At 44.5% G+C, this 24,296-nt stretch overlaps 1 protein-coding gene across 3 annotated transcripts in view; it reads right to left on the reverse strand.

Moving 5' to 3' along the window:
* The window catches only part of RARB (retinoic acid receptor beta), a 193,106-nt gene that overhangs the window by 87,552 nt on the left and 81,258 nt on the right, over window positions 1–24,296 (reverse strand). For all 3 annotated transcript variants that reach the window (XM_082655388.1, XM_082655386.1, XM_082655387.1), the window contains exon 3: window positions 21,412–21,553. In XM_082655388.1, coding sequence (XP_082511514.1) covers window positions 21,412–21,523 — 112 coding nt within the window. In that variant the 5' untranslated portion in view covers window positions 21,524–21,553. The remainder of the gene's footprint in view (window positions 1–21,411; window positions 21,554–24,296) is intronic.

The raw sequence follows: 24,296 nt of genomic DNA on the forward strand, positions 1-24,296 counted from the left end.
ACATGATTGTAAGGCACATAACCGCTGAGTAGCTTACACGAATTGGATAGAAATGAAGGTGCAGTTACAAACTGCACATATGTTTGGCATGGAACTAAACTCTCATGACTAGTGTTTGAATTTAGAAAACATAGGAAGAGTGAATGGATTATGGCAGGGGCTGGCAAACTCCTTCCGTAAAGGGCCAGACAGTATACACTTTAGGCTTCATGGGCTACATGGTCTCCGTCGCAACTACTCAACTCTGCTGTTACAGCAAGGAAGAAGCCGTAGATGATATGTAAATGAATATATGTGGCTGTGTTCCAATAAAACTTTATTGATAAAAACAGGCAGCAGGCCAGATTTGACTCACAGGCTTAAGTTTGCTGACCCCTAGGTTTGTGGTCTATTAAACTGAGGGAAATATGGATGTAATCCTTAGATATCAAGATGTCTAAATGTCCAGGAATGGGTTTATTTCTCCCTGGGGAAACAGACAAATGCAAAACTGTATTAGCATCTATCTTCTCAACCATTTCCACCTAAAGCATTGTCAATACCCAGTGTTACTTTGCCTGAAGTATTAGACAGTTAGGAAAACGGAAGTTCTACCTCGGTCAAAGAATTAACCTTTTCTTTTTTTTCAATGAAAAGCCTTTCTTCTAAAATAGATAACTAACAAGGACCTACGGTATAGCACAGGGAACTCTGCTCAGTACTTTGTTAATAATCGAAATGGGAAAAGAATTTGCAAAAGAATAGATACATGTATATGTATAACTGAATCACTTAGCTGTACACCTGAAACTAACACAACATTGTTAATCAATTATGCTCTGATATAAAATAAGAATTTAAAAAACAAGTTTTTCTTCTTTTCCTATCACATGACTAACAAATGTACACTGATGTTACACAATAAAATAAAAATACAGATAAGTTCAAACAAGAATATAACAATAGCTTTTAACTTTTTGAGCAATGTCTTCCAAACTTTGTTTTAACAACTATGAGATCAAAATGTGCATAATTTTGTTTTATATTTTATAACTTAACAACAGATTGGGACTTCCCTGGTGGCAAAGTGGTTAAGAATCCGCCTGCCAATGCAGGGGACACGTGTTCAAGCCCTGGTCTGGGAAGATCCCACATGCCGCAGAGCAGCTAAGCCCGTGCGCCACAAGTACTGAGCCCGCGCTCTAGAGCCTGCGAGCCACAAGTACTGAGCCCGTACGCCACAGCTACTGAAGCCCGCGTGCCTAGAGCCCGTGCTCCACAAGAGAAGTCACCACAATGAGAAGCCCGTGCACCACAACGAAGACCTAATGCAGCCAAGAATAATAAATAAATAAAATTTAAAAATTAAAAAAACAACAGATTGAGCTTTTGTTAAATTAAAAAGCAATGTAATATCATTAGTGATCATGAAAATGCAAACTAAAACCACAATGAGATATCACTTCATACCTAGTAGATGTCTAAAATTAAAAAGACTGAAATATCAAGGTTTGGTAAGAATACATCGCTGATGGAGTGTGAAATTGTAGGTAAAACCACCTTGGAAAACTGGCCACTTTTTACAAAATTAAACACACGTATCCTTATGACCCACTAACTCTGCTCTTGAGTATTTACCTAACAGAAGTAGTGTCTATGTCCCCCACAAAGCATGTACAAGGATGCTCATGGCAGTTTTATTCATAGTAGCCCCAAACTGGAAGCAACCCAGATACCCATTAGGGTGAGAACTGCCCATCTAGCAAATGGAATCCCACTCAGCAAAATAAGGAGCAAATAACCAACACATGCACCAACATGGAAAAATCCTGCAAACATAATGACGGATGAAGGGCACCAGACACGAAGAGTGCAGACTGTATGATTCCACGCATAGGAAGTTCAACAGGCAAAACTCACCTCTGGTGACAGACGTCAGAACAGTTACGTTAAGTGTAACCAGCACCCAAATCAAGATGTGGAATGTTCCAACCCCAGAAGGTCCACAGTCCCTTTCTAATATCTTGACTCGGAAGGTAGCTAGAAGGACGTTTACCTTTATCAAAACTTATTACATAGTACATAAGATCTGTACCGTTAAGATACGCATATTATACCTTAATAAAGAGAAAAACATTCGAAAATATAGTTGATTTTCGCCTGAGAAAGGGAAGTCAAACAAAACTGAGGAGACATCCAGAAAGGCAGGATTTGGAGGAGAGAGTTTTAAATGATAAAATCTGACAGGGAACGAGGGGAGGAGCTGAGCCCTGCTTTGTGTTTTGTGTGACAGACGGTCTTTATCTTGCTGCCTTCAATGTCGTGTCCAGTTATTTCTTTTGGGGTCTAGGGTCATAAAGATTGCCTTGCCCTTCTATGCCCTTTTGATTCCAATTTGGAAAACAGATGAGCTTTAACTACATGGAGGGATGTCCCAAGGAAGAACAACGAAAAATGTCAAGGACATCCTAAATGACACCTCCCAGGACCCTCTTGAGAAGTACCCCTTGGAGACATTCATCTCCAACATCACTATCTGGAAAACCTGAGATTCTGCTGAACAATGAGGCTGTTTTCATCTCGTGGATGCCAAGGACCCTGCCACTGACTGCATCCCTTTATTGCTCCACTAGTCTCACCAGAACTAGGGTCACCAGAAGCCTTGTCTAGGCTGCACGCACCTCACTGCACTAACCTGACTCCAAGGTTTCTCCTATTTTCCCTTAAGTCAGTCTGCATAACATTGAAAAAATCCTGTCATTTAGGGCTTCCCTGGTGGTGCAGTGGTTGGGAGTCCGCCTGCCGATGCAGGGGACGCGGGTTCGTGCCCCGGTCCGGGAGGATCCTAAGTGCCGCGGAGCGGCTGGGCCCGTGAGCCATGGCCGCTGAGCCTGCGCGTCCGGAGCCTGTGCTCCGCAACGGGAGAGGCCACAACAGTGAGAGGCCCGCGTGCCGCAAAGAAAGAAAAAAAAAAATCCTGTCATTTAAAAAAATTGATATATAATTCACATACTATAAAACTGACCTTTTAAAGTGTGTGATTCAGTGGTTTTTGATATATCCACAAAGTTGTAATACTACCAACCCTAAAAAGAAACCCATTAGCACCCACTTCCCATTGCCCCATTGCTCCAGCCTCTGGCCACTCCTCATATACCTTCTGTCTTTATGTTTCAATTTTTAATTTAAAAAATGTTTAAAAATTCAAGTATAGTTGATTTACAGTGTTATGTTATAATAGTTTCAGATGTACAGCAAGTGATCAGTTATACAGATATCTATTCTTTCCTCCTGTCTCTATGGATTTCATATTCTGGACTTTTTACCTAGGTGAATTCATACATTATGTAGCCTTTGTGTCTGGCTTCTTTCACTTAGCATAGTATTTCCAAGGGCCATCCATGTTGCACCATGTGCCAGTACTTCATTGCATTTTATGCCTGATTAACATTCCATTGTATGGAGAGACCACACTTTTTTTGTCTCTTCATCAAGTGGCAGACATTTGGGTTGTTTTCACTTTGGGGCTGCTATGAATAATGCTGCAATGAACATTTCTGTCAAGTCTGCGGGGCACATGTTTTCATTTTACCCAAGTACCTATCTGGAAGAGAAATGATGGGTGACACGGTAACCCTACGTTTAACTTTTTGGGAACTGTCAAACTATTTTCCAAAGTGGCTGCGTCATGTTACAGTCCCGCCAGCCCTGTGTAAAGGTTCAAATTTCTGCATGTCTTTGCCGGCACTTGTTACTGTTTATCGTTTTGATGTGGGTGTGAAGCGGTTAACTCACTGACTTTGATTTGCATTTCCCAGACGACTAATAAACATACTGAGTGTCATTCTGTGTGCTGATTGGCCATTTGTGTATCTTCTTTGGTGAAACGTCTATGCAAATCCATTGTCCTCTTTTCAATTATGTTGCCTTTTTACTGTTGAGTTGTAATCTTTTTTTTTAACAATACTTTTGTAAACTCCCTTGCATTCTTTGAAGACGGCATTGAGAGAGAAGTATATCTCTATAAAAAGGGTTGGGGCGACATAAAACTTCCATTAGTTTTGATATGTCATATTCCATATCCTAAATCGAATTTTTAATACGCCAACATACTAGACCACAAAGTCTATCTATGTTTAAATTTCAGAAGCTGAATTAATTCTTCATATTCTGCCAACTGGTATTAGGACAGGATTTGCCATTTTTACTATTTTCTCTTCTGTCATTAATATATATTAAACATTCAAAAAAATAATAAAAAGGACAAGGAAATTAAGATGGGCTTTCTGTAAATCCAGAACTTTCTCTTTAAATGTGAACAGCCTCACAGAGAAACTACTCTGGTGGCCGTAAAAAAACATGTAGGTTGTCTATTCTACCAGCCACACCTTCTTGTTAACTCCTGTAAACCAACGTCAATCTGACCACCTATGCATTTAAAGTCCCATCTGCCTTTAGTGGATGAATCAAAATGAAAAGACATCTTTTGATTTTTTTTTATGGAAAAAAAAATCCGGTACATGGAAAAAAGGGATAGCAACTAATTATTAAACTAGAATCAACACTGGTTCATAAATCACATTTGGATTACATTACATTCCTGAGAGGAATTTACTGGACACTACTGATAATTTAACATTAAAAAAATAACAATTCTTCTTAAGCTGTTTATTATCTGATGGCTGAAATAGTTTTCCAAAACACAACAAGCTGTAAATGGATCCGTGGGCTATTAATTTGCAGTGCATGGCACCAAAGGGAAAAGATGGTTAGCTGGGTTGATGAGATTAGAGGTGTTACATAACCACCCTCAGAGGACTGAGAGTAAATCAGGGATAACATCCCACCTCTGGTGCTCCAGAAGTGTTCAGAGCTGCAAGTGAAAAAGGCCCCAAATTGGAGGAAAAGGCAAAGGCAGAGAGGCCTAAACAACTCCTGAAGAAACGTTAGTGTCGTACAGGGCGGAGGATTCTTCTTCTCCTTCTTGTTTTTTATTTCATCTTGGAGTTGATTTATAATGTTGTGTTAGTTTCAGGTGTACAGATAGGTGATTCAGTTATACATATACATATATCCATTCTTTTTCAGATTCTTTCCCTATATAGGTTAATACAGAATATCGAGCAGAGTTCCCTGTGCTATACAGTAGGTCCTTGTTGGTTATCTATTTTATATTTATTACCGTGTATATGTTAATCCCAAATTCCTCATTTAGCCCTCCCCCTACCACGTTTCCCCTTTGGTAACCATAAGTTTGTTTTTGAAATCTGTGAGTCTGTTTCTGTTTTGTAAGTAAGTTCATTTACGTCATTTTTACAAAATTAGATTCCATGTGAGTGATATCATATGGTATTTGTCTTTCTCTGACTTACTTCACTCAGTATGATAGTCTCTAGGCTCATCCATGTTGCTGTAAATGGCATGATTTCATTCTTTTTATGGCTGGGTAATATTCCATTGTGTATGTGTATTGATACCACATCTTCTTTATCCACTCCTCTGTCGATGGACACGTAGGTTGCTTCTAAGAAGAGGACGTTACACTTCTCATCTGCGATAATGTCTCTATGCACAGGAAGGATTGGCCATCCAGGGCCCTCTCCAACCCTACTTCTGCATTTCAGCCTTTTTTTCTTTGTGATGGAGGTAAAATAATACACGTACGGCTACGTACACACCCAATCAATGTTTAGGACATCGAGCATCCACAAGCGTCCTGGGGTAACCACCACTGTCCTCTCTAGCACCTGGATTAATTTCGTTCATTTAAGATCTTTATCCAAATGGAACTATCCAGAATATTCTCTTTTATTCTGAGTCCTTTTATTCAACATGGTGTCTGTGAGATTCACCCATGCTGTCTCACTTACGAGTCATTAGTTCCTTTTTTATTGCTATGCGTCTTCCATTATTTGAATAGGTCCCAATTTGTTTACACATTCTACTGCTGATGAACACAGGGGCTGCTTCCAGCTTGGGGCTCTCATGCATGAAGCCGCTGTGAACATTCGTATGTGTGTTTTGGGAGGCCATGCACTCACTTCTCCTGAGGCTCTTCCCAGGAGTGGGATCCCTGGGTCACACCGGTATGTTTACCATTAGCGGATACTGACAGTTTTCCAAACTTTGGCTTGACTTGGACTTCCACCAGCCCCGTATGAGAGTTCAGCTGCTTCACATCTCGCCAATACTTGGTATTGTTAATCCTCTTTATTTATTTATTTTTATTATTACTATTGGAGTATAGTGGATTTACAATGTTGTGTTCATTTCAGGTGTACAGCAAAGTGACTCAGTTACACATATACATATATCCACTCTTTTTTTTTAGATTCTTTTCCCATATAGGTCATTACAGAGTATTGAGTAGAGTTCCCTGTGCTATACAGTAAGTCCTTATTAGTTATCTATTTTATATATAGTGATATATATATGTCACTCCCAATCTCCCAATTTATCCCTCCCCCACTCTTACCCCCCGGTAGCCATAAGTTTATTTTCTACATCTGTCACTCTGCTTCTGTTATGTAAATAAGTTCCTGTGTACCATTTTTTACATTCCACATATATCCGATATATGATATTTGTCTTTCTCTGTCTGACTTACTTCAGTCAGTATGACAATCTCTAGGTCCATTCACGTTGCTGCAAATGGCATTATTTCATTCTTTTGAATGGCTGATTCCCTTGTATATATGGACCACATCTTCTTTATCCATTCATCTGTCGATGGATATTTAAGTTGCTTCCATGTCTTGGCTATGCTGCAGTGAACGGTGCTGCAAGTGCTGCGATAAACGGTGGAGTGCAAGCCTTCCTGGTGGAGTAAAGCACCGCTCTTCAATTCGATGGACATAAAATTCTATTATTCGGGAACACAGAGCCACAAAAAAGGCACTATTTGCAAAAACACACTGGGGTTTGCGTTCTGTAGCCCTGGATCCCGTCATCAACCTGGGGACATGGGTAAGGCCATCTCCAAGTGCTGCCTCAGGCCCAGGAGACAGGAGGAGGTCCTGATGCCCCCTTCCCGGGGGCAGGAGTACACTCGGAGCTGCGTATCTTCACATCTCTGAACGCTCAAAGTCCAAGGGTGCCACAGCCAAGTTTCCATTCAAAGTTGCTCTGGCGCTTTGTCCCCCCACTTCCAGGACACAAAGTGGGAATCCTTCAAGCACTACAGTTTGCACTTGATTCTCTGCCTGTCCTCATTAAATCCCGGAGTTGACAGCGTTTACTAGAAGCAACTTTTTTAAAAAGATTTATTTAGTTATTTATTTTTGGCTGTGTTGCGTCTTCATTGCCACAGGCGGGCTTTCTCTAGTTGCGGTGAGCGGGGGCTACTCCTCGTTGCACCACGTGGGCTTCTCACTGCGGTGGCTTCTCTTGTTGCGGAGCACAGTTTCTAGGTGTGCGGGCTTCAGTAGTTGTGGCTCACGGGCTCAGTAGTTGTGGCTCGCAGGCTCAGTAGTTATGGCTCACGGGTTCTAGATCACAGGCTCAGTAGTTGTGGCGCACAGGCTTAGTTGCTCCGCGGCATGTGGGATCTTCCCGGGCCAGGGCTTGAACCCATGTCCCCTGCATTGGCAGGCGGACTCTTAATCACTGTGCCACCAGGGAAGTCCTAGAAGCAACTTTTATCTTTTCCTTTGGAAGCACTGTATCATGACTGCCTCCTGAGTGTGTCTATTTTGAAACACCAGTGAAATTCCTCTGTTCTATTTTAAGATTTAAACTATGTTGCTGAATCAAAATACTGTTTGTAAGTCTGACCCCACTATGTTGTTGAACACCTCCAAAAGAAACAAGCCAAGAAAAAGGCGGGACTTGCATCCTCCAACATCAAAACAGGACATTTCTGTCCTAAAATCATTTTGAAAATAAAACAATCAGAATTTTTTTTTTAATCACGGAGGTACATTATATTGGTGAAGTGAAGTGTTAGAACAGTCAAGTGTGAATCTGGGGCAAAGACATCCCTTCTCTGAGGAAACAGAGCGCTCTCTCCTCCGTGCCGGCACTAAAAAGACACCTGTCTCTATCAATCCGGTCAATCAGATCACAGCAACTCTTTGTTTTCCAGTATTAAAGGGAGAAGTAACCTAATTGTGATAGTTCATACTCTGCGATGGCAGACTGGTTGAAGTGCTCAATCCCACTCCAGGAAGAGCAAATTCCAGACTGAACTGTGTGCGTGGATTTATGGAGCAATTTAGATGGCCACCCTCCAGAGAATTGCTGTCACGGGGAGAGGACACTTAAAGGGCCACGCTCATCACCCAGAACGCAGGGGCTGCAGGCGAATCTCGGGTTGCTATTTTCACAGAGACATTTGTTTCCAAACAAAGGGCTCTCTGCTGGCTATTTTAGAAGCACTTGCGTACTTACTCAGCCAGCTCTCCGTGCTGGGGATTGTCTTTGGGCACTGAGGTTTCACCATCAATATCTATTTAAAGCAGAATGAAAAATAGCTCCAGATGAAAACATAGGGTATTTCCAGCCTAGAATGTGAGACGCTTCCTTTTCTTACAGGGCTGAGATCTGGTTTCTCCCTCTCTTTCTCTCTCTCTCTGAAATTGCCACCTGTCTTACAATCTTTGCTGTGTCTTAGTTTAATTAGCGCTATTTTCCTTTTAGCGGTACATAACATTATAGTGCACCTTAACAAATTATAGATTGGATGAAATATGGTGTCTAGGTGTGTACAGTTTTGAGAGAAAGCAAATCTTCTCTGTTAGGACCTATTTACAAGCTCTATCTGGTTGCATCCACCGCGGAACATACGATATCAAGACTTCGTGTCATGAAAGGGCCAGTAGGCTAGTATTTATGGGGTGCGAATTAGGGGAGGGGGCAAAAGAAAAAGGGAAACCAGGCTCAATATATCTGTATATTGATTCAAATTCTCTAGCTCTTGGGAAGATCAAAGTTCCTGATTCAGAATCTCCACTTCTCAAGTACCCTTTGCTTCTAATCCATTCCAGAACTAGCTATTAAATACAAGGCATTAAGTTGAGGACCCAAGTAAGACTCTGTGCCTGTCCTCAGGATGCTCCCAGCCCGTGTAGGGAACACCTGTTGTTCTCTTTCCTTCCCTCTCTCTCTCTCTCTCTCACACAAACACACACACACACACACACACACACACACACACACACACACACACACACACACACACACACACACACCTACCTCCTGAACTCAAAACAAGTTTGACATTGAAAGTCACCCAACAGAGGTGCCGCCAGCATGTCACACTGTGGGGAGGTGAGAATGCCCCCCACCTGCCCCTGCTGTTGGAGGAGCGTACGGGCACACTTAGGAGGGAGGTGGGCTAGCACAGAGCGGGAGGAAGGCGGGGACAGTACCGCCCGAGGCAGCTCACGTGGGGGTCTTTGGGGAGCAGGACAAGAGGCCAGCACGGGGTGGGCGGGCAGGCTGAGTGGCTGTGTGTACGGAGTCGCCCACGCCGATTCACAGGGAGCTGATTCTGCAGGTGGCGAAGGGCCGTGGCTCCTGGCACAGGATCACGGGGCTCAGTGCCAGCGCTCTGCTTTAAGGGGGCTGGCTCTGAGCGGCAAGGACAGATGTCGCATTGAAGGGTGCCCCTTGCTCTGAGTAAATGAACCGCTGGGCCGGGAGGTGTGTCAGCTGTACAGACACTGAGGGCCGTACTGATGATCACACGGGCTGCTCTCCGGGGGCCGGGCTGGGTCATTACCGTAGCAGGGTGCGAGCACCAAGGGCCAACACTTAGCTGAGCAATGTCTTTAGTCCTGGCCACAGATTAATCCGTTTGTCCTCACAGTAGCCATCTGAGGGAGGTACTACGACTGTCTCTGTGTTACAGACCGGGAAGCGCAGGCACAGAGATGTGAGATAACCTGCCCGAGATGGCACAGAGCTAAGCAAGGGCTGGGCTGAGGCTTGAACCGCAGCTGCCCCTCGGGTCAGTCCTCCCGCCACGATGCTGCTCTTCAGAGGCAGGGACGCGAGTAAACCGCCCTGGCGGCCTCCCTGGCGTCTCCCGCTGCCGCTCCAGGTGTCTGGATGCTTGAAATCCCACCGCCGCGGATCCACCCATTACCGACCCCCTCCTTGCACCAGGACAGGACGAACCCAAGGATGCAAGCAAAGCAGGGCCCATACACTCCACTCGGGGTGGGGGGGCAGCTCGGGGTGGGGAGAGGGCTGGACAGAGGGAGGTCAGGGGGATCCAGACCAACTAGCAAGGCCCAGGGCCCTGGAGGGGCCAAAGCTGCCCAGATGCTGTTCTGTTCCTGTCGAGGTGCAAGAACACTTGACCAGCTGACACAGAAAGCCACCGTTTCTCCAACTTCAGTCCACACCCACCTTCACGGTTTTTCACATGCTCACAGGCCAGTACCCTCTGATGATTTCTGCCTAAATTACTTTTTTGGTTAGATAAATTTTAGAGAACTTGATTTTACCACTACACGGGGGAAACTAGTAGCATTGGCCATAAATAGGAGGTAAGAGTAAAACACAGACAGCATTTTCAGGTCAACTGCCTCTGTTTGTAAATAAAGTTTCACTAAATAAAGTTTTACTGGAACAAAGCCACGCTCCTTCATAAAACTTCCACGCTGCAATTGAGGCAACTAATACCCAGTGGTCTGCAGAGCCTAAAATGTGTCCTATCTGGACACTTAAGAAAGTTTGCACACCTCTGAAATAAATACAACTTCTCACTAGGGACAGTTGCCTGTCCTCTCTATTAAAAACAGTGGGGAGCAAAGGTTCATGAGGTGTTCATTAAGGGGGTACCAGCAACAAACTCGGATTTTTCTCCCTGGCAATAAAAAGACTGAATGAATATTGACTGAAAAGGGAATAACTTTATCACCGTATGATTTGATATTATTCAGCACTCCCTAAATTATGTTTCACATCACTGTGGGCAGAGTTTACACTAGGGGAAATACTGTATTAAACTAGTACATACATCAAATCAAATCATATATGTAAACGATAGAATATGTGCCTTGGGAACAGAGATGGGTGAAGATACAGAAAACTTTGTAACGTTAAATGTACATAAGAACTTTACTGTTAGAGAAGCGAAGTGAAGCTTGAAAAGATCCAGGGGCTGGAACTGGGCCCGTGGGCTGAAGCCAGCACCGTGACTTAGGCAGGGATCAGCCTCTCTGAATCTCAGGAACACGGAGGATCAGAATACTTTTCCTGCCCCACCCAGCACACGGGATGACCCTAAGTCTTGGGAGACCCTGCTGTGGGTAAAGCGCTTTGTGCTCGTATCACCCACACGGCTGACGGCAAAGGCAGTGCTGCGGTAGAGGCCGAAAGGTGATAACATTTGGTTGGAAGAAAGGAGATGATGGATCCAGGGGAAAGGCAGGCCACAAAGTCCCAAACAGAGGATTTGGAGAGGGACTTCCCCGGCGGTCCAGTGGTTAAGACTTCGCCTTCCAATGCAGGGGGTGCGGGTTTGATCCCTGATCGGGGAGCTAAGAACCCTCACGCCTCGCGGCGGCCAAAATCCCCAAACCTAAAACAGAAGCAATATTGTCACAAATTCAAAGAAGACTTTAAAAATGGTCCACATCAAAAAAATCTTAAAAAAAAATAATGCAGAGAGATGGAAGGTGCCACGTGGGCAAAACAAGGAGGATGCTGGGAGGGAGGGGGCTTTGCGTCGGGGAAATTTGGCTTGGGTTCGGCACCTCCCGAGAGACCGCAAGGCCTCACCTTGAGCTGACGATGCAGGAAAGCATCCTTTCCAACACCCTAGTTCAGCTTTCCCCATGGAGTAGGGTTCCATGATGCCAGGATCCTGTCCCGTTCTCTGATTACATGTCCCAGCATCTCCGGGCAGATGAGCCGCCTGCCTCGAAGTTTACAGTAGCCAAGGAAGGGGGATATTTATCTTGGAAACTATGTCTGCAAGCTTTCTTCTGAATGCTGTGACATAATATTCGGGGCCATACATCTAAACCGCAGCATCATAAACAATTCAACACGAACAGAGCCTCCGCCCTTCACTTGCCTCCTGAAGGAGGACCAAGGCGGTGGTTATTAAAATAACAACCAGCTGTGACAGCGACAGCAGAGAACAGAGCCTGTGTCAGCAGCAGAGGAAGAACCCAAGAGAACAGGTGTCCTTTATGTAGAACCAACCACGTGCCAGGAAGGGTCCGAGGCACGAAACCCGCCAGCACGGCTGCCCACGCTGGGGCTCAGCTCGGGCCCTGAAGCAAAAGCACGCGTCCTGCCCAAGACGAGACAGCTCGAGAGCAGGGCCGGATTCGAACCCAGCTCAGGCTCCCTTCAAAGCCCTTTGTTCCTTCCTCTGCTCTGTCCTGCTGCGTAATGGAAACGTCTCCTTTTTCTAAGGTGAGAACGTGCCCCGCGTGCCCCTTCCAGGCTGTGGGGAGATGATGTGTTTGTAAAGCTGCAGGAATCTGAATACTTCTTTTGCAGCCTGAGTGCTAAGGGGCTGCAAGCCCCGCGGCGGCGCGGACATCACCGCCTGCAGGTGCCCAAAGGCAGTCTGTTGGTGGTGGGTTTTTTTTTTTAATCTCTTGGACACATGTGGGAAAACAGGAACATGTGGTCAGTGGAATGGGGCAGCAGATTTTTATTTTCCAGCTTCCATGACGTTTTTAAGTATAAAAATATAAAGTTTCTAGTCTTTCATTTAATTCGGGGCTGGGGGGAGGGGCTTTTGGGGATTTGTGTGTGGCGGGGAGAAGGCAGGGTTAATGCTGCATCTCTGCTGAACAGAGCAAAACGATCACAGTGGGCCTCAGAAACACAGTCATGGGCTACGACATGGGAACAAATGAAGAAATAAACTGAAATTAGAAAGACATTACGTGACCTGATGATGATGTTTATGTAATTTTCCAAGTACACAAGGCAACCGACAATATGAATCCCCTCGTTATTAAGCCAGTAAGATCCAGCCATAGAAGCAACGAGCACATCAATATAATTTGTGCACCAAGAAAAGTGATTTTAACTGAGGTTAAGTGCCTTTAATCCAAAAGGTTTGTTTTAATGTAAGTTTAACACTAAAGGGGAAATGAGAGAAACAGAGAACAACAAAAGCCTCTGGTGGAAGTATCTAAGTGTCCGTACAAAGCACATTTATGGCATCCAACCCACCCATGGGGACGTTCACATCTAAAGTATAAATCGGAATTTAGAGACTTTATAAGAAGCCGTTTTTAAGCTCAATATGCCCCAAATGAGAAGTTGTCAATGAGTGCTTAGGGACTCTTAAATTCAGAGATTATTCAATTGCTCTATTCTACAAAAACACTTATGAAACTGTCATAGTAAAAAAAATGCTGTGAAATAAACACCGAACAGCATTCTCACACAAAATCAAAAGACGTGTTTTGCCTGCCACTCAAAGGCATGGATTACATAAATATAAGCTCAAAGAGAATGTAAAGAGGGTCCTTTGTAAATTAAAAGCCAGCGATTTTGAGAAAGGAAAGAAGAAATAGAAGGGGGTGACAGCCTCAGTACCGTCCCTAACATCTTTTGTTACAGACACTGGTGGAGGGCGCCCAACCTGAAGGCCAGAGGCTCAGGGAACCCGGCATATGTTAAAGGCACCAGGGACCACAATTCCCCCTTCATCACAGCTCACGAGCCTTCGTTCAGGCTAGTTCTCATATCCCACTCTCCTCCCCCAAGTCCAGCCTGTTCCTGCACCTCTGCCTTTTGTCTGTGAGCAACTTCACTGACAATGAGACAGGCTGGGACCTGGGACCTGGGACCCTTTGCTGCAGTGCTTGCACCTGGACAAACTCTGCTCCAGCAACAAAATACAAAGAAACTATAAGGGACTAAAAATACCTGTGTGCATGCACAGCTGGGACAAAATTATGCACAAGATACAAAAAGACCCAAAACCCAGCTGCCACTTCTGAAGAGCCTGGAGCGAAAGCAGGGCACTGCGCATGTCCCGTGCACTCAGCACCACCAAAGGGGCGGGCAGATCACCTAAGCCACACCTCTGGCCCCACCCCTACCCTCACCCCATATAAGGAACCAGCTCACCCCCCACTCAGGGGGCAAGTGAGCGAGGGAACCTGTTACTTGTTCTCGCTCCCCTCTGCTGCAGCAGGGGCCCCAATAAAGCCTTGCCTGGATTTCTTGTCTGGCCTCTAGTAAATTTCTACTGATTGAGGAGGCCAAGAACCTTGGTCGTTATCACCAAGGTTTGGCAAAAGGGAGCCGCAATCCCACGGCCACCCCTTGTCCAACTCAGCCTTTCCACCTTCACTGGGCCTTTTGTGCAGTCACACAGGATGCCTGCTCAGCTGAACAGTCTGCCCAGCAAACACACTAGAAGATCTGACGTCTTCCAGGAGAGGCAACTGGCAAGAGGCAGCTGACTGACGAAACACTGTTGTCTAAACAAGATGAAAAGCATCAGTTCTCACATCACACCCAGGCTGTCAGTCAACAGTAATGCTCCTCGCATCCAGGTAGAAAACACAGCCCCAGAGAAGGTGCATAACTTGTTCTGGGCCTGGAGCAGAGAAGTGAGTGAGTGACAGCTGAATAGCTATACCCAGAAAGGCTCTGTGACTGACAACTTTTCACGATGTAAAGCTAGGGAGATGCTGGGTTTGGTCATCTCTTAATACAGCCACATCGCTAAGTATTAGAGAAATACAAATCAAAACTACAATGAGGTATCTCACCTCCCACCGGTCAGAATGGCCACCATCAAAAAGTCTACAAACAGTAAATGCTGGAGAGGGTGTGGAGAAAAGGGAACCCTCGTAAACTGTTGGTGGGAATGTAAATTGGTGCAGCCACTATGGAGAGCAGTACGGATATTCCTTAAAAAACTGAAAATAGAGTTTTTTACTACCATATGATCCAGCAATCCCCCTGCTGGGCATATACTCAGACAAAACTATAATTCGAAAATATACATGCACCCCAATGTTCACTGCAGCACTGTTTACAATAGCCAAGACGTGGAAGCAACCTAAATGTCCATCCACAGAGGAAGGGATAAAGAAGATGTGGTACATATATACACTGAAATATTACTCAGCCATAAAAAAGAACGAAATAATGCCATTTGCAGTGAGATGGAAGGACCTAGAGATTATCACACTGAGTGAAGTCAGTCAGACAGAGAAAGACAAATACCACCCATCCCTTATATGTGGAATCTAAACAACGGTACAAATGAACTTATTTACATAACAGAAATAGAGTGACAGATGTAGAAAATAAACTTATGGTTACGGGGGGGCGGGGTAAGCGTCGGGGGAGGGATAAATTGAGAGACTGGGACTGACATATACACACTACTATATAGAAAATAGATAACTAACAAGGACCTGCTGTACAGCACAGGGAACCAACACTCCACTCTGTAATGGCCCATATGGGAAGAGTCTTAAAAAGAGTGGACGTGTGTATATGTATAGCTGAGTCACTTTGCTGTACACCTGAGACTCACACAACATGGTAAATCAATCATTCTCCAATAAAGAATAAATAAATAAGTAAAGAAACCACTTGGCCACTCTGACTTCGCTGAGGAAAGCATCGTGCTAGCTTCTCGGCCTACAAGGTGAGGAAGACAGGACGCTTGCCGTTCAGGAGTTTATAATCAAGCCAGGGAGCCTCGCGCTATAAGCTTGTGGTGCCTGGACGTATGTCCAGAGCCCCGCGGGAGCGCAGGGGGAAGAGTGCATAACTCTGCCGGGAGTGTGGGGTGGGGTCCGGGGGCGGCTTCCAAGAGCAAATGGCATCTCAGCAAACTCCTGCAGTTCCTTGGACAAACGAGTGGAAACCCAACCCCAGGGAACAGCCTTTGCCGGAGCGTGCAGGTGTGAGGCTCACGGGTCCTCAGGCTCCAGGGCAGCTGGAAGCTGGGTGACGGTCCGTCGGAGGAAAGCAGGGGACGGTGGGCGCGGGCGAGCTGGGGGTGAGGTCACCACTGGGGGAGCCCCTGCAAGCCTCGGGCCAAACCCAGCCCTACACCTGCTTTTGTAAATAAAGATGTGCCGGCACACAGGCAGATCCCCTTTGTCCACGTATTTTCTACTGCCGCGTTTGTGCTACCACGACAGAGTTAAGGAACCGAGACAGACGTCATGCGGCCCACAAAGCCGAAACATTTTCTACTGGACCCTTTTTTAAAAGTCTGAGGATCGCTGGCTGAAGGACTTGAACGATCGCTGGGATTTCCGTAACTGACTTAAATGCGTGTGGTCAGCTCCTGTGGTCTGCAAGCAGCGTGGTCTCAACTGGCTCCCTCCCCATCACGGACATCAGCTTGTCTGCATAGCTCACTGACAATCCCAAATTTTGTGTCTTCATTTACTGCTGATCCTTTTTACCTTGTTCCCACTTCAGGGCTTTGCTACACTTTCCTCGCCTGACACGGTTACAAGCCTCCCACCCGCCAGCAGAAGCTCATCACTCAACTTGGGAGTCGTGTTACTTCCTTTGCTTCCTCCCCAAGTTCTTCATAAATTTTTGTACTGCTTTTAGAATGCAGCTGAAAATCGATTTTTTTCCCCTTATTGTTACCGCTTTCAAATCCCATGGTCTGACAAAGAGCTACTCCTCCACAAAAAAGGTTCCCCTACTGTACAAAGCCCTTGGAAAATATAAGGCATACCCACCAGCATCTACAGAACAGAAAAATGAAGAAATAATCATGCTTTGCTGACGGGACACACAATAAAGGATTTCTTTTACCAGTACAACGCCTTATACTTTTAAAACCAAATGTGATCTATGAAAATTAAATTTGCACATGATTTTCCAGGGCGTACATCTCTAATACGTAGCAAGGAGTGTAATTATTGTTTTATTAACCACTGGCAATAAACCCCAGAGTTTTCAAGGCTGCTTTTTACGGCATGCGGTATATGTTGCTCCCTGGGCCCAGATCCCAGGGCTGCACCTTACCAACCGTGTTACCTTGAGTAAGTTAACCTCTCTGTGCCTCAGCTTCCACATCTTGCTGGAAAGGAGGGAGAGAGGAACTATAACTAACCTACCTTACAGGGTTGCTATGAGGATCAAATGGTATGAAGTATTACAAGAGGTTAATGCAGTGCCTGGCCCATAGAAAACACCGCGTCTATGTTAGCGGCTACCGTGGGATGATTCTCAGGTTTCTTTCTTTCTTTTCCCCCGCAGCATAAAGAATAAGAACGTACTGGGAACAGCGCTGTGAGACGATATTTCGTGGGGAACGTGAAGTTGTTTCTGCCTCCTGACTTTCTGGTTTCCCACCGAGAAACACTTCTTCCACACCCTTGGCTCTTGTGGTTTGGGTGGGTCCGGAGCTGGGCACACGATCCCAAACTAGCCAATCACCATATTCAGCCCCCAACACCCCAAAGTCCTGCATTCACAGAGGATCTGAGGCTCTCTCTTTCTGCCGGGTAGGCTATTGGTTGGCCATCTTTATTAGCCATTTGGAAAATCTTCCCAGAAACAAAACCAACACAGCAAAAAAAACCCAACAACAAACCAGCTCTGAGAAATGAAGAGGAACGATGAGAATGCCCCCAAAACAAACGTGAGCCTTTGGATCCAGTCGTGTCATCCAGTGACATGTGTTGATTTTTTAGCTTATGTCAGGTTGGAGCTGGGTTCTCTGTCCCTTGCGTCCAAAGGGTTCTGATACATACTCGTGAAGTGACATGACCTCTGGCCCCAATGGAATGCAAACCTTGCTAATCTTGGTGCTGCAAAGGAAGCATGGCGAGCAGAGGTGGCAGATGTGAACTGTAAGCTTGGTTCTGTCTTTAGCCAGTTGGGGATTTGCTGGGAAGAGCGTTTCATCTTTCTGGGTCCTGGTGTACTCGTATGTCAAAGGAGAGAGGTGAGTGAAAATCAGTCTCTAAGATCCGTTTTCAGCTGCACCGTCCTGAGTCTCTGTTACTCCTGGGTTTGTTTCAGTGGTGGGTACTGTGGTATAATTGATGAGTGATTCTCATATGCTCCACCGTCCTATGAGTCTCTGTTACTCCTGGGTTTGTTTCAGTGGTGGGCACTGTGGTATAATTGATTAGTGATTCTCATATCTTCCTGCTTCCTTCTGTTTCAACTTTTAAAATGTTCTATTAGACTCTCGGTCACTGTACTCCAAGTGGATATTTCTTCCCCTTCAATTTCCTTCTGAAGAAAATATATTTATTTTTGTTTACTTGGGCATAATGATCCCATTTTCTTCCCATTTCTATATTTTTAAATCTAATTAAGGTGACAAGTTCCTTGAGGGTTGAAACTAGAGTTCTCCTGTGGGTGTAAACATTATTTTTTTAAATTGGCAACCAACCTTCCAGTTTTTACAGAGAAGCAGGATACGGGTTTTAAGTAATGTAAGCAGGAAATGGGTCTCCAGCCCACGCAAAATAAATGCAAAAGTACTGATTTACCCCGAGCCCACATCTGGCTTACTCATTTATAATTTTAGCCTGAACTGAAATTCTCCCACAGAACTGCAGTGTAACATCCACATCTACAGAATGTCAGACTAAAAATGGGGAGTTAGGGGGATAATTCTGTGAGTCTCGCTTATACATATAAACAATTTGCCTACTTCAGGGCAATATCATGCTTTTCTCATTAGTGCCAGGGTTTGGGGACTGAGCTAAGTAAAGATTAGCTTCAAAGCTTCACATTCATGGATTTTTTTAAAAAGGTTTTTAAAATAAAATTGATTTCTTAAAAGTTAACATGTGCATAATAGGAAACCAAAAAACACAAGAAGCAAAAAACAAAGTCAACCGTGATCCCGAGCAGTTTACCATCTGATGTGTCCTTCTAGGTCTCGTTTCTGTATTTACACAACTAAGCATCCATGTTTATGTAATTAAGACCATACAGTTAGGTATCATGCTTTTTCACACGCCATGAATATTTACCGTTTCAAAGTCCCAAAGCTATGAGTACTTTGATAACCAAGAATGTACTACACCAACTCAATCTGGAAGGAAAGAGTCATTCAATAGCTCTAAAGTTTGGAGGCGATCAAAGGACCTGGCTGAGATGCGGGCAACAGAACCGCCTGGAGGAGGTGACCCTCCCAGAAGGGACGGCATACCCAGCATGCATCCCTGTCTGGTGACTCCAGGCTTGCTCATCGGGACCTTAATTATGAATAAGACCCCAGCCTCAACTGCCTTCAGGAGTCCTTGGCAGAGCGAAGCAAACCATCCGGAGGCAGAGGTGCCAGGGGTGGTGGGTTCGGCAACTCAGGGATGCCGGTCAGGGCCCGAGTTCTGTCTGTCTTTCCATCCTTCCATCCACAGAGCCTGCTCTGTCCTATAGCCGACCTCCCTTGGGGCTGGAGAACACTTGCGTCTCCTTGTTCACATGCATCAGAAGGCAGGACACTTCTGCCCCAATATTCTAAGCATGAGTCTTTTGTTTTAGTCATTTTGTTTTGATACAATTTCAAATTTGCTCAAAAGTTGCAAGAATAGTTCAAGGAACTCCTTCACTGTGTATCCCTTCACTCAGATTCACAAGTCTTAATATCCTGCCACATTTTCTTCCTCTCTTTCATTCTCTCTCTCTCTCTCTCCACACACACACACACACACACACACACACACACACACACACACACAGCCCTTTTGGACCATGGAGAGTAGGCGGCACATATCAAGAATAAGAACATTCTCTTATGTAACGATAGCACAGTGATCAAAGTCAGGACATGCAAAGTTGATTCAACGTGATATTCTAATTGACAACCTATATTCGAATTTCAGTAACTGTCCCAATAATGCCCTTTATAGGTAGCTTTCCTCCACTGCAGGGTCACCAGGATCATGCCTTGCACTTAGCTGTTATGTCTCAGTCTGTCTGCCTTTCATAATCTTGGCAATTTTGAATTTTAGTTTAGTTTTGGTTTTTTAATTGGGTTATTTCCTTCCTGATCATTGAATTTTCAGAGGTTTTCCATATTCTACATATAAGTCCTTAGCAGATATGTGGTTTGTGAATATTTTCTCCTCGTCTGTGGCTTGGCTTCTCATTAATTTCACAGTGTCATTTGAACAGACATTTTCTGATTTTGATGAAGTCTGATTTACCATTTTTTTCCTTTTATGGGTCACGAGCATGAGTCTTGAACTCATTCTCACTGGACCAGCCTAGGTTACACGTTCGCCATGAACCAATGACTGTGGCTGGGACAGGTTATACTGATTGGCTTGAGTCAAACGAATGGATCCAACCCTGATGTCTTCCCTGAGGAGTAGAAACCCAAGACGTAGAAAAGCCTATGTAAACCCTGGGCAGAGTTAGGAAAGGCGAGGGGCAGGAAAGACACTGGGCAGGCCGCCAAGAAACATCCCAAGTCAGAGCTCCCAGCAGAGCTCCTGTCGGCCAGCTGCGCACTCTCAGGGAAGCCCTGCCCGGCTCCAGGGGCCTTGCTCCCATGGCCACACGTCCCAGTTCCAAAATCCAAGAGCGTCTAACCAACATAAAGCCTTCAAACCCCGCTGTCGGACTGTGGCTTTTCGTCTCCCTCTCGTAGGGGTCAGTGGGCGTGGCTTAGCATCTCCAGGGCCCCTCAGAGCGCCCCGCCCAGTGCCCCACTCAGATGCTCAAGTGTCAGGACGCAGTGGGGGCAGGTGGGCAGCGATTCCACTGAGCGCCCAACCAGGCACACATCCCTGCGTCTTCCTTACACCTGCCTGAGCCCGGCCACGCGCCTGGCACGTTCTTGTTCCCTTCGTGATTTTTTGGTGCTGTATGTACTCTGCCTGTATATGTCCTCTGCATGTATAATTCAAAGCCCCACAAGCAGATGATTACGGACCACTCATTTTTAATCTGTTCAAATATTCTCTTCTGAATTAATCAAGTGAATAACTGTTCGGAGGAGTGGGGCTGAATCGAGTTTGGAAAATTGCCAACATGCCAAGTTTCTAAATGTTTCTTCGACAGCAAAAGTTTTACGCTCCCTCCCCTCTGAAAAAAGGGTCCATTATTACCACGGTTGATGGACCCTCTGAAAAAGGGCACATTATTACCACATGCCTCTCGCCTCGTTTTATTCTCATCAACATAGGCAAAGCTCGCTATTCCTACTGTCGAGATGGGGAAACAGAGTCTCCATGTGGCTCTAGGACCAGTTACCAGTGGCTCAGAGACACAGAGCTGGTTAGTAACCGCTCTGGAATACAAGCCTGCTGTCCACGACACCCAGCGCCTGCCTTTTCACCAACTGCCACTCAAATTGTATCTGAAAATCCCCACGGTCGTTCTATTTCCGTGTCATCTCTGTTGACACCTACCCCTGGCAAACTATCACTCGTGTCACGTCTGAATTCCACACGCTGACGTCCTCCACGACTTGATTTTGGAGGCTGAGCAATCATATTTATAGATAAGGCAAAGAGAAAAGAATTTTTTGGAGACTCCACTTACATTCTTTGGACATTCCCACTTCAAAGCACTTCTGGAGTCGACAGTACTGGCATCGATTCCTGGTGACTTTATTAATAACACAGTTCTTATCTCGGTGACAAGTGTAAATCATGTTCTTCTGAATACTTCTGCGGAAAAACCCCTGCAAGCAACCAAGAAGATGAGAAAATTAAGCAAAACTACTGAGCTTCATGAGAAATCAAAGCCAACCTTATCAATGCATTGCCTGCTCGTTCTGAGTAATGAAGTGATGGCAGCAGAAAAGTTAACTTATTTAAGCCTTAAAATCCTTGTGAAATATGAATAGTCAGTTCTCTCCCTTTGCTGCAAACCAGAAAGCCCCTTTTAATCAAAACTGGACTTGCCCGTTATTATCTTGCTAAAAGAAAATGAATACCAAGCGAATTCACTTGGAAAACATAATGCAGAGTTGGGTTCGCTCCAAACAGGCTTAACTTCCTAAGTGGCTCCCTTGCTGGCCAGAACAATATCAGGTGAGTCCACTGTCAAGAAAGCCAATAGAAGAAGCATTCCACTTGCAGAAGAAATTATACGCTTCGTGAAAGAATTAGGTCTTTCCAAAGGAGTCTTCTCCAAATGCTTTTACATATTTAGCTCTCGTGATAATATTTAAAACACGATTTAATTCGCAAAGTGTTTAGAAAAATATTATCCAAGATTGGAAACAAGGCAGAAAAATGATTGTCTGCTCGTTTAATGGCATGTGGGAGCTGTGATGTTCAATATGATAGCTACGAATCACGTGTGGCTATTTAAATAATGAAAATTAAATAAAATTAGTATGATAATCTCCAGGTCCATCCATGTTGCTGCAAATGGCATTATTTCATTCTTTTTAATGGTTAATATTGCACTGTATGTATGTACCATATCGTCTTTAGCCATTCACCTGTGGATGGACATTTAGGTTGCTTCCATGTCTTGGCTACTGTAAACAGTGCTGCAATGAACACTGGGGTGCACGTATCCTTTCAAACCATGTTTTTCTCCAGATATACGCCCAGGAGTGGGATTGCTGGATCATATGGCAGCTCTATTTCTAGGGTTTTTTTTTTAAGGCACCTCCACAGTGGCTGCACCAATTTACATTCCCACCAACAGTGCAGGAGGGTTCCCTTTTCTCCACGCCCTCTGTAGCATTTACTATTGGTAGACTTTTTGATGATGGCCATCCTGACTTATGTGAGGTGATACCTCATTGTAGTTTGATTTGCATTTCTCTAATAACTAGTGATGTTGAGCATCTTTTCATGTGCCTCTTTGGTCATCTGTATGTCTTATTTGGAGAAATGTCTACGTAGGTCTTCTGCCCACTTTTTCTTTCTTTTTTTTTTAACATCTTTATTGGAGTATAATTGCTTTACAATGGAGCCCACTTTTTGATTGGGTTGTTTGTGGTTTTTTGTTTTTTTTTGATATTGACCTTCACGAGCTGCTTGTAAATTCTGGAGATTAATCCCTTCAAGTGCTCAACAGCTACACATGTGCAGGGGCTACCACACTGGGCAGCACATGTACAGAATATTTCCATCATTGCAGGAAGTTCCCTCGGGCAATGCATACAACGCACTGACTGACAAACTTACACGAGTCATCTAACGGTCTCGGGAAATGTAACTTCCTTTGACTTACTGTTTATTATTGACTGGACCTTGACTCTGTAAAGACTGTAGAAGACTGGTAACTTATAAATCATATGTGCCTAGTATAGGTGCGAAGATTCCTGCCTGGTTGAAATATAACCAAAGATTATTGTTTTATTGCCTTGTAGGACATTAAGCAGTTGGGTCTAACTTTGCCACCTTATTCCAGCATTCTTTTTTCCAATCACCCTATCTGTCTGTCTGCCTACCTCCCTCCCTACCTATTTTTTTCATATCCTTCTTTGAACCAGCTTTGTCATCTGACTGTTTCCCTCGTTAATGAGTGAAATAAGTCTTCAACATGTGCTTACTGCATATTTGAATAAGTATTGTTTTTTAACTTTTGGAAAGTTATATTTTGACCAAAGAAGCAATTTATCCTGATTTTTTGGGAAACACTGATGAAACAAATCACACTTCAGGCTCCATGAGCACAGGGTCTCCCCCCAGCTTCTCCTCTCTGCGTACCCATCTCCCCACACAGCTTTGCAGAGAACGGAAAATTAAGTGGTGCTTGTTAAGACAGAGATGATTGAAGAGTGAGTGATGGATAAACCTGCTGTCTTTTCTCATTGCCCAACAAAAACCTCTACGCTGCTAGGAGTATTACAAGCAAGGAGTTTTACCTCATCAATTGTGATGTGACTTTTACCTCCGTTACTAACAATTCTCTTGAATGTGGGAAGCACACCATCCACTGTGTTGAACAGCAAACAAGACTTGCCATCTGAGTTCAACTTTCCCTGTAGTACATTAACACCCCAGGAGCCAGAACTGAAGACCTTCAAAGCTAAAGCACATTAGCAAAGGAAGCTCACGTAACACACACTGCTTAGGATATTTACGTGGGCACCCTAGGATTTTAACATCTAAAAAAACATATTTTTACTGGCATGGTTCGACTGTAAACGCCTGGAAATCTTGTTTAAGGTTGCAACTCCTCTTACATCCCAGACACACACATTTTCCAAGAAAATGTAGTTTATTTTTGTACCTCTGGAGCTACAAATATGCTCAGAATCTAAAATAACAGGTTATAAATACTTTGAAGCTCTAAGAGAATCTGTGCACTATGGTCACCTCAAACATATTTTTTCCTGCAAAGAATACCTACAGGACACTCTTGGCTGCCAGACGTACAACCTCAATTGACAGAAACTTCACTGCTCTCCCGTCAAGTAACACTGACACATGGAAGATCCGGTCTTTTTGCAGGTGTGA

This window comes from Grampus griseus (assembly GCF_964374135.1).
Source record: "Grampus griseus genome assembly, chromosome: 5".
NCBI lineage: Eukaryota > Metazoa > Chordata > Mammalia > Artiodactyla > Delphinidae > Grampus > Grampus griseus.